Source organism: Caenorhabditis elegans, chromosome III, assembly GCF_000002985.6.
Source record: "Caenorhabditis elegans chromosome III".
In the NCBI taxonomy this organism is placed as follows: domain Eukaryota; kingdom Metazoa; phylum Nematoda; class Chromadorea; order Rhabditida; family Rhabditidae; genus Caenorhabditis; species Caenorhabditis elegans.
In genome coordinates this window covers 6,297,876-6,308,086 of record NC_003281.10, presented here as the reverse complement: position 1 = coordinate 6,308,086, position 10,211 = coordinate 6,297,876, and the positions used below count along the sequence as shown (strand labels likewise).

The 10,211-nt window shown below is 35.3% G+C and overlaps 2 protein-coding genes across 3 annotated transcripts; one reads left to right on the top strand and one right to left on the bottom strand.

The window, feature by feature from the left end:
* The first annotated feature begins 5,579 nt into the window (after positions 1-5,579).
* F47D12.9 lies at positions 5,580-8,755 on the top strand. Of its 2 annotated transcripts, NM_065981.7 has the most exons (6): positions 5,580-5,681; positions 5,728-6,012; positions 6,538-6,796; positions 6,859-7,098; positions 7,157-7,725; positions 8,097-8,755. In NM_065981.7, exons 1-6 carry the CDS (start codon positions 5,591-5,593, stop codon positions 8,288-8,290), a joined length of 1,638 nt encoding a protein of 545 aa, NP_498382.2. In that variant the 5' UTR covers positions 5,580-5,590; the 3' UTR covers positions 8,291-8,755. The 2 variants fall into 2 exon arrangements, with proteins under 2 accessions (NP_498382.2, NP_001370865.1); NM_001382890.2 differs by lacking the exons at positions 5,580-5,681; positions 5,728-6,012 and having other exon boundaries at positions 8,097-8,752.
* On the bottom strand, positions 8,713-9,626 carry F47D12.3 (BTB/POZ domain-containing protein). Its single transcript, NM_065980.3, has 2 exons — positions 9,356-9,626; positions 8,713-8,945 (listed from the first exon to the last, which is right to left on the bottom strand). Exons 1-2 carry the CDS (start codon positions 9,593-9,595, stop codon positions 8,763-8,765), a joined length of 423 nt encoding a protein of 140 aa, NP_498381.1. The 5' UTR covers positions 9,596-9,626; the 3' UTR covers positions 8,713-8,762.
* Between the last annotated feature and the right edge of the window lie 585 nt (positions 9,627-10,211).

The following is a 10,211-nucleotide window of genomic DNA, read 5'->3' as shown; positions in this document are numbered from 1 at the left end:
TGTTCTCAGGTTCCGCCCACTTTTCAAGCTTTTTCGTTTGCTTCTCCTTCTTCCTTTTTCCATCGTCTTCGTCTTCTACAACCCTTCTCTTTATAACCCCTTTAGAGGGAATAGTAAGAGAGAGAAAGAGAGATAGAAAGAGCGTCGGCCTATTATTATGAGCAAACATGTGTGCTCGGATGAGAAGCAGAAGATGTAGAAGAAGAAGCTGTGCTGTGAGGCTCCATCACCTTCGGTTCCTTCAACACAGGAAACCAATTTGGAAGTAGAGGAAACACAGAAATTTCATATCTCTCTCATGGAAACGAACGGGTTAACTTATTCTCAGGTGTTCGCTTTTTTCGTCAGGTTTTGAATGAAAGTTTTTTTTTGGAATTTTTGGAAGTTCAAGATTGGACCAGCATATGGGGTTTATGAAAGAATCTACACAAAGGATTTGATAAAATCGACAGTGCTTGCATTTGCAATCAAATACTGCAAATTTTTATGAAAAATAAATGTATAATTCAAAAACTAAACTTCTGTCTAAAAACATTTTAGCTTCATTTTTTGGATTCCTAATTTTTGTCCACATATGGCCCAGGTCCAGTCTGATTGCAACTATGGCTATCATAGACGATGATAACAAGAATCTATCTGTCATAGGCTTAGACTTAGGCTTAGGTTCAGGTTCAGGTTCAGGCGTAGGCTTAGGCTTAGGCTTTGGATGGTGCTAAATGCAGGCACAACGTTGGATGTTTTATTTAAAATACAACTTCTTTTTAATTTCTAATTTTGCTACATGTCGTTCGGATATCCGCTGGCGCCTCAAGACTGATCTTCACTAGGATTCCCTAACAATAAAATCATACGTAAAGGCAAGATATTTCACTGATAATTTTTCAGTATGTCAAGTTTGACCATTTATGTTGAACCGAGATTTTTTGGTGGTTAGTACGAAAACTAACAACTTCTTTGACAATTTTGCAAAATTATTATAATTTGGACTAGTTTAAGCAAAGGTGGATTAAAAATAATTTTCGTCAGTCCTAAAGTTTCCATTGCCAGATTAAACCCCCACTGACCTATCTTCCCGATCATATTTCCCTTTAAAGCTTCTTTCGTTTTCAGTTGCAATTTAAAAGTTTGTAATTGCGACAAATATATTTTTGAAATTTTTAATCGTAAATTTAATTTAAGTAACTATCCAAATGCAAAAAACTAGTTTTAAGAAAATCTGGGTTTTTTTTTTCAAAATAAAGCCTAGATCGCCATGAAAAACAGTCAGAAAACAACCTTTGCAAAAATGAAAACTAACAGTTAAAATGCTTTTTCATTTGTTTTTCAGCACGTCGTCTACTTTTAATTCAATTTGTTTTCATTTCTTGACACTGAAAAAATATCAGCTGCAGTGGACATTTGTTCACTGCAATTCACTTTGTGTAGGTTGAATTTGTCCAAAAATGCTCACTAATCCAAACAAATTAGCTGTGACTCATTTATTAATAAGAACTATTTTCAAGGCGTATTTTGAGATTTTGTATTTACGGTGGTGGTCTTGGAACTGAATTTTAAATTCTTAGAACTAGACTACAAAATATTGACCAAGACTCCCTGGCTTAAAAGAGCACGGTTTGGATTTTAGAAACTAGTATATGCACGGTAAAAAGGCAGTGTTAAACAAATAATAAATATGTAGATCTACTTTGCAAATACAAAAACGAAGGTTTGCGCTGAAATTAAAGAAAAATGGATAAGAAGGCACCGAGGCCTGACGTTGCGCCTGTCTAGTAGACAGTGTCTACCACGATAATGGAGTAAGGTATTTGTCAATACCATTGGAAACCCCGCTGTTGAAAATATCGAAGCAGTAGAGTTCAGGAAAATCAGAGATGTCCGATCTTTTATCTGTTCAGTAGATCTATTCAGTAAATCTTTTGAAAATCAAAAAACATGCACAAACTCATAATTCTCTCTTCCGTGCATAAAACAGAAATAACGGTTAAATTGAATGTGGTGCACCTCATGTTGACGTCAGCGATCCGTGAAAGAGCATCGACAGAATAACGAACAAAAAAAAACAAAAATCTTGAAAAAGAAAGAACGAATGGTTATGAGATGGGTTTTGTCGCCCAGAAGACTCGTTTCATCATGAATTGACAATTTCCGAGAGGAGGGTCCCGTTTCGTTTTTATGAGATCTTCTTCTTCCTGACTACATCCGTTCGGTTTTTATTTGGAGGACAAGGGAGGAACTGGACCAGGTGTACGAGGGATTTTCCTACTTTCTATAGCTCGAGTTTCGACAAGTCTAGGATGATAGATAAAAGAATCCAGCAGAAGCCTACCTACATACCTACATACCTACATACCTGTGCTGCTGCATTCCAGAAACTGGTATACGTGAAGCACGGATCCTGGTCCTGAAAATTCGTTGTGAGCCTGAGATGCAGAAATAGGCTAAAAACATGTTTACTGATTTCTAGACCATTTTTTGATTTGATGAGAATGACAGATCGTAAGAATGGCAAATGTTATGCTGAAGAAATCAGTAAAAGAATATGTTTTTAAAGCTGTTACGGGAAGTTTCTATTACTTTATAGACTCCATCAAAAGTTGGAAACTCTTCAGGGCACCGGTATTGTGTCTGGCCTATTTGCTACTGGTAGACCTGAAGCATTTTTGGAAATGTTCCGAGTAAGCAGAATACATTTTCAAAAGAACCGAGTAAGTGACAAAATGTAAGCTCGCCAGTTATTTTTGAAATAAATTTGCAACGGATATCAGATATATTATATTTTAATAGATTGAAAATTATTTTAAAAGAAGATCCCAAAGGTATTTCGAATTTGTTAAAGAAGAATTTAGAAAATTGGTCATAACTGGAAAAGTACGGTGGACTACGGTTTGCAGTGATTTTTCAACCGATTGTGATTGCCATGAGCATATCTCGTATTTTTTATATTGATCAAAGGGGGAATAGCCAGAGGAAATTTTGCCTAAATAAATTTATAATGCTCAAAAATATTCCAAAATTGAAATGAAAAACTCAAAAAATGTTCAGATTGAAAAAAATAATTTGCCAAAGTTTTGGTAAATGTCGAAATTCCTAAAAGTATGAGATTTTTGAGAAATTTAGAAATCATGTTTAAACCATTTCAATCTTTGAATTCGAATGAAACCTATGTCATCTGAAAAAAAGTCACTACAAAAAATTAGCTCTAGAAGAGTGCATTAAAATATAAAAAGTTGATCTAAAATTTTTTCAATCCATTTTTCACATTTTTAGAGATCCATGAAATTCAAATGATGACTAGCGAATTGTTAATGATTTATAAGGTGTTTAGAGGTAGGAATTAATTCTGGATGCATTTTGGAAAATTTTATTTTTAGAAAAAACTAAAACGTTTTTCATCAAGAAGTTTTTTTGATTTCTCTCAAAAAGATGGAATTTCCCTTAAACCTTCCAGAATATTTTGTACCTCTAAACACCTTTAAAATCATCAAAAGTGTAAAAAAGCAAAAAAAATCTACCATCAAAATGTTTGTAGTGGCCGAGTTTTAAGGACTTCTTTTATTTTTACATAGGTTTAATTTGGCAGTCGAATTGTGAGCTGAAATACATTCTCTGATGATTAAATATGTTTTTTACAGATGAAACGTAAAATATCGTTATCATATATAATGTCTTATCTCTGTCGTCTTCTTAGCATCTTCCAAAAAATGGAAAAAAATTGGCATCCCTTCGACATTTCACATAAATTCCTTATCGTATTCACCAACACCAAACCATTATTCTTCCAATAATTCAGTTTGCCCTTTTCATTGAAAATTGGTGCCAATTTATAATCCATCTCGTTCTGGCAGACGCGTTCTATGTGTGCAATTCTATCGTTGAAATTTAAAAAAATGAGATGTTTGCTCAGCCTTTTCGATTTTTTTCGGTGGTAGTTTCTGGCATCAGTTAACAATTTATTTGACAGAAAAGTACATTTCCTCTCGAATTGTTGATGAGCTTGTAAAAGCGTTCCGCTTCCTTCTTTGTGCATTTTTATTCAAAATTCCGATGAAAATCGTACAATATCGTTAGCTATGAAAATCAAAATTTGAACACGCGCGCTTTGGTGCAGCACTTTCGGTGTTTGCGTACCAAGCGCCGTAAATGACGGCATTAAAAAAATGTTTCAATAAAAAATGTTCAAAATGTTTCAATGCAATTTATTGTTGTTTATTTATTGTGTTGTGGTTATTCTTCACAAATGTCCCATTGTCTATGAAAACAAACGATAAATATTAAAATATTTCAATTCATAATTAATTTTTAAATTTTTTACAGGATTTTAGTTTTCCCTTTCAAACTTTTCGTTATCTTAAACTTAATAATCTTCTGCAGTAATAAGTCCTGAAAAAGTATTAATTATTGCCAACAATCCTGGGTATTTTCTTTAGGTGTTCGAAAAACTCGAAACTTTTCTGATAAGAAATTAGATAAATGTCAACCTACTCTCTTTCATACCAATTTTATCTATCAATGCAGTCACCTGACTTTTTACGCGTAAACATGTTTGTATTCTCACGTTTATCTACGAAACAAAAACGCCAAAGAAAAGTAGCCACTATATCACTCAGAAAATGTGAAGAAAAAACTAATAGTGTCACGTGTTCGAGTGATTAAAAGGCAACAAAATTTGACCTGAATTCTAAAAAACATCTCAATTTCTTCTTCACCATCGTCTCACCTGTCTCTTCTGATCGTCTTCACAACTTCTCAATTCAACTGTTATTACACTCTATCAGACGACACTTTGCGTACACGAGACAAAACCGACGAGAGAGTTTAGAATAACAAGAGACTGAGAGGCAAAAGAAGGGACTGAGAGAGTGTGCGCCAAACGTGTCTTATGACTGCCATTGACGGAGGAAACAGAGAGAAAGACAAGGGGTCGTGCCATCTTCTACTTGTCCCCACCATCCACGAACACTTTGCTTTTTAAATGTTTTCTCTGAAAATCGTGTCTTTTCAATCTACTTGATGCTGTAACGTGTACTTTTGTAAGCTTTCGATCATCGATTTTCGTTTTCAAAACCTTGATTGCAGTACTTGATCGCTACGTAGAATAGTTGGTATTAATAATCTCATGGAATCTTATACGTTTTAGGAAATAAGTAACTTGGATTTCCGAAATGATGATTGTTTTTAGTTCTAAAACACTCAAAAAGCCAGTTTTTGACTATAAAAATAGTTTCAATTTGTCGAGCGTTTCTACAAAAAGGGCATAGAATCTAGTTCCTCATAGTCGTCTCCAACAGCAACCCGAAATCGTGATTCGAGTCCCATATTCATTCTTTAAATGCAAAAAAATAATTTGTGAAAGGCGCTCATTCTCATTTTTCTTTTCTTTTTTCCACTTCTCTACATATTCTTAAGATCTTATTTTATCATCTCTGCGCTTTTCGTTATTGCTTATGACCTTATTAACGAGAATCAAGCCTTTTCAAAATGCAGAAAAATTTCGTAGAGTTTCGTAACAGTACTTCCTTCTTAAAATATTTCCTCTAAACTTTTGTAAAACTTCCGTCAATTTTCGTAGTTTATTTCAGATCGGCAAACCATGTCAAGATATCGGTTTAGAAAGGCTCGGAGTAACTGGCCGATGGGGCAGAATGACTCAAGATGGGAACCACCACCAGTTCGGCTGAATGGTAAGGAAAATGTTTATATTTTCAGCTCATCGAAAACATTTTTCAGAGCTAGTAACTGCTACTGAACCGGAAGAAATTCCACTGCCGAAACTCGAAGATCAACCGTATGAAGGAGGACCACTCAACATGACGGGATTCATGTATCATCCAAGAACCAAAAAATATTATAAAATGACACAGGATCCCACCATGCCACAAGGGTTTTCGAAATCCGATCTGGATCGAATGGAAAAGGCTCGCGAGGCGAAGTTTCAAGCGAATCGGCCTAGATTTACGTCTGGATCATTTATCCAAAGGCCAGTGTTCAAGCCAATTACGACACTTATGGATGGTAAGTGTTTTTTTTTTGAAAAAATACAGAATGAAAAAAAATAAAAAATAAACTAATTATCTCGATTTTCCATGTATCTATAAATTATTTATGGTGCGTCCATAGTCTGCTGAAAACGGGAATTTCCCGCGTGCGAAAGCGTCCATGGTCTGCGGAAAAACCGGAGTTCCTCGCTTTTCTTTCCTCAAAATTCAAAAAAGTAGGCGTGGCCAACCAATCAGCTGTTGTTTCTTGTTTTCCCATTGCTCAGCTTAAAATTTTACAGCCCCTAATTGGTTGAACACGCCCACTATTTTGAAATTGACCAATAACAAAGCGAGAAACTCCTTGTTTTTTTTCCGCAGACTATGGACGCTTCCGCACGCGGAATTTCCCGTTTTCCGCAGACTATGGACGCACCATTAAGAAAAAACGTTAAAATTACTCTTCAAAATTCTACTACATTTATTACTATTTGTGATACTTAAAAAAAAATTAATTTTCTTTATAAAAACACAAAATATTAACCATTTTTCAAACTTTCAGATCTCACTCTTGGCCGATGCACCATGGCACGCGTCGAACGTCATATCCACGAGAGCCGCCTACTGAACTGTAACCCAAAACCGTCTTTCACAATTAAAACTCCAATTGAACACTATGACGTATCCGGTTGCGAGTTTTTGGATGTATCAGAAACTGGGGATCGGATTGTTGGAACTTTTACAGTGAATCCGAATGGAGTAGCTGCGAAACATTCTGCTGTCTATGTGTTTGAAGTGGATTCAATCGGAGACACGATTCAGTGAGTTTTTTCGTTTCTAATACCAAAAATTTCAGCTTAACTAAAATTAAACTGAATTTCAGATCGGAATCATCACGCCGAGAAGCATATCAATTACTTCCAATAAGATCTCGTTCAAATAATGCTGGTTTCAATACACTTGGATTGACAGTCCGTCCGATGCTCAGGGACGATGGATTTTCAGATGAACCGTCTTATCTTGACTATGCAGTTACTCGTTACAACTCATTTATTGTTGATCAAACACTTGCTCGTGTGGACGCTGATGTTACCTGTATGCTTACAGTCACTGCCAATGACACGTATGTTTTTAGAGATTTGTAGTTTTCAGATTTTTTATATTAATTTGAAATTTTGCAGAATCACTCGAAACGGAAACGTATGCTCCTACTGTACAGTCCACCTGGAGCCACTTGCCGAGCTCAGTGACCCTGAAGCTATGCCAACACTCAACTCACCAATATACAATAAAAGTTGGCGCGAAAAAGGAAATATCTGGAGTGTTGGATGGAATGCACCACAAATGTCAATTGGATTCGGACTCGAATCGTGCTTCCGTGTGGAGAATCTTCTCACAGATCGAAGCTTCTTGATGTCTAGTCGAAAGAGAAATGTATTGAATCATTGTTTTTCGGCAGATGGAAATCTTGTATATATGGGTCTTCGTAATGATAATGTCATCAAATCCGATCTTCGAATGAATCGGGATCATATCACAGGACAATTGAACGGTGCATGTAACACAACATTTGTCCGAGTTCTCGAAAAGACGCGACCAGAATGTGTTGTAACTGAAGGATTTGATTCGATCATTCGCATTTGGGATTTCCGATGGCCGAAGAATCCGATGATGGAGATGCATGGACATAGTAACAACTGCAATCGTCTCAATGTTTTCTTTGACAAGGAGGAAAGATTTGTGTTTGCAGGTTTGTTTAACAATTAAAAAACTAATGTTATTCGCAAAAAACCAAAAAATGCATTAGAATTTTTTTTAACTAACCAAAAATTTAATACTAGAGAAAAATCTAATATGATGCCTAAGTTTATTATATTTTTTCTAAAACTAGAAATTGGAAAAAAAAGTTAAATAGGTATGTTTTCGATTTTACCAAAATTTTCAACACTTTTTTTGGAATAAATGGTTTCAACAAAAAAACCAGAATTTATCCAATAATTCTAGAAATAGTTTTCAAAAAAATTATTGTTTAAATTTAAAAAGAAACTATTTTTGTTCAAAATTAGAATCTCTTACAGTTGGAAACTAGCATCTCAACATTTTCATAATATGACTTTTCAGCTGGATCAGATGGATATGTTCGTGGATGGTCTCTAACATCTGGTGACATGCTTTGTTCAGTAAAAACTCCAAATCATTCCAATCCAATCTTCCCAAGAGCCGTCTACTCGGATTGTTGGGGTGGTCGACCAGGGAATTCAGCTATCATAATGGCAGTTGGTGATAGCATGAGAGTTCACTCATTGGAGCTCTAACCATCATCATCAAGTTCAACTTAATCTTGTTAGAATCAGTCAGTATTTACCCTTCTCTTTAATTTCAGAATTCAGTGAACAAATTGTAAAAATGTAGTCAACTCATCATGTAACTATCTTTTTTATTTTCTCCCTTTCTCTATCTCTCTTGTCTCTCTCTCCCCGTTTGTCTCGTTGCCGGTCAAAACTTTAAAAAATGAACTCAAAAAAAAAGAAAGAAAGAAGGTGATAGTATGAATGCCTGTCCCGGTCTCGATATGCCATTTTAAACCGTTTTTCTCTTTAAGTTTCTTCTCATTATCATATAATTTTCTCATTTTTAACTCATTCCGCTACAACCTGTCTAGTTTCTTCCCCCAATCCGTGTTGTCTTCTCTGGTAGATTTTTGATTTCAGACATTTTCTATTTATTAAAATCTAAATTGTCATCTTTATCATTTATTGGATAATAAAATTGATTCTAGCTACCACTTTAATCAGAATCCTCATAGCACGCGTAGTACTGTCGTTTGCCAGTCAACTTCCACAACTTCTTTTTAAGCATTTCACGATATTTTTCGAGACCGAAAAACTCTGCCTCGGCGACTAGGGACTCAAGAGTGAAAATATCATCGGGGAGGCTTGTAAGTTTTCCATTTCTGAGATATTGGAGCACCTGGAAATGGAAAATATTATTTTTCACGTACAAACTTATTTTGTTTGATTGTCATTCGGGCGAACTTTTTAGAGGTGCTCATTGAGCAGAGACTGAATTTTGTTAATTTTCTGATATTTCCCTCAAAATACGGTTCCTGCTCTTGCCAAGAAATAAATATTTTCAATCGAAGAGGCCAAAAATGTGCGTCGAAGTTTCGAAACAAGGCACGTGTTACTGTAGATTTAAAGGGGCACCTGTTTGCGTTTAAAAGTATTTCGCTCTTGGTGAGGCACCGTTTTTGAGTGACCGAAAAAAATTGCAAAATATTTGGTAAATAAGTTTTCTTATTCGGTATGTGTAAAACATGTGCTAATCAACGAGGTCACCAACTATGTACTTAATGAAAATGTTCAAATTGAAATACTAACATGTCGAAAAAGAACTCCATCTCTATCAATATCGACTCGAAACTTGATATGATTTGGTGCAGTATCCCATTGAACTCCTCGAACCTTTATTGCTGCATCAGATACTTTAACCACATCCCGAAAATAAGATCCACAGGTTGTTGGATTCATAAGAGTTTTTACTTGAACTGGATACATTTCTCCACCAACAAAAAGGTTAAGCCATGCGTCCTCACAGTTGAACGACAGCTCGTTGACCATTTTTGGAAGAGAAGCTGAATGACGTCGTTGGCTGCAAAGAATCAAAATTTCGGAACAACAAATTATTCCCAGTGGGACGAGGGGAGAAATGGTGCTCATTGAGCACAAATTTGCAATTCAAATTCGGAAGTGAGAAGTTTGGAGAGAAGTGTCACTTTTTCTAGACAAGTTGTGTTCTCGACGAAGAGCAGTTGTAGGTAGGAAAAGTAAAAAGTAAGTGAGTGAGAGAGAGTTCTTGAAATATTGGTCAATTTGTTGATTCTATAAGAATTGAGAGGAAGGAAACATAAATAGAAAATGGGAAAACATTTATCTAGTTTATATAGAATGAGAAAAAAAGAAAGTAAGTGGAAAGCTGGAAAGTACGAAAAAATGAATAATTGGTATCTCTAAAAACATTAAAGCCCAGAAAAAAAACGATCAGATTTTGTCATAAATTTCAATATTCTAAGAACCACAAAGTCAGCTCTATAACGAAAATCAAAGAAACCTAAAAATCCCAGAAAAGAAATGGGAACAAGTAAGCAGTTAGAAAAGGAAGAGTGTCCTTCCAAACACTCGACATATACACAAATGAATGTATTTGTTTGAGAACATTTTTCTCGTCTTGTTGCTC

What these genes read in the sequence shown, in the direction of transcription:
- F47D12.9 (NM_065981.7), top strand. Translation starts at nt 5,591, where the DNA reads ATGTCAAGATATCGGTTTAGAAAGGCTCGGAGTAACTGGCCGATGGGG. An exon ending in ACCACCAGTTCGGCTGAATG is followed by an intron (nt 5,682 to 5,727) that starts GTAAGGAAAATG and finishes AACATTTTTCAG; the next exon opens with AGCTAGTAACTGCTACTGAA. An exon ending in GGAAAGATTTGTGTTTGCAG is followed by an intron (nt 7,726 to 8,096) that starts GTTTGTTTAACA and finishes ATGACTTTTCAG; the next exon opens with CTGGATCAGATGGATATGTT.
- F47D12.3 (NM_065980.3), bottom strand. Translation starts at nt 9,595, where the DNA reads ATGGTCAACGAGCTGTCGTTCAACTGTGAGGACGCATGGCTTAACCTT. An exon ending in ATGGAGTTCTTTTTCGACAT is followed by an intron (nt 8,946 to 9,355) that starts GTTAGTATTTCA and finishes TTCCATTTCCAG; the next exon opens with GTGCTCCAATATCTCAGAAA.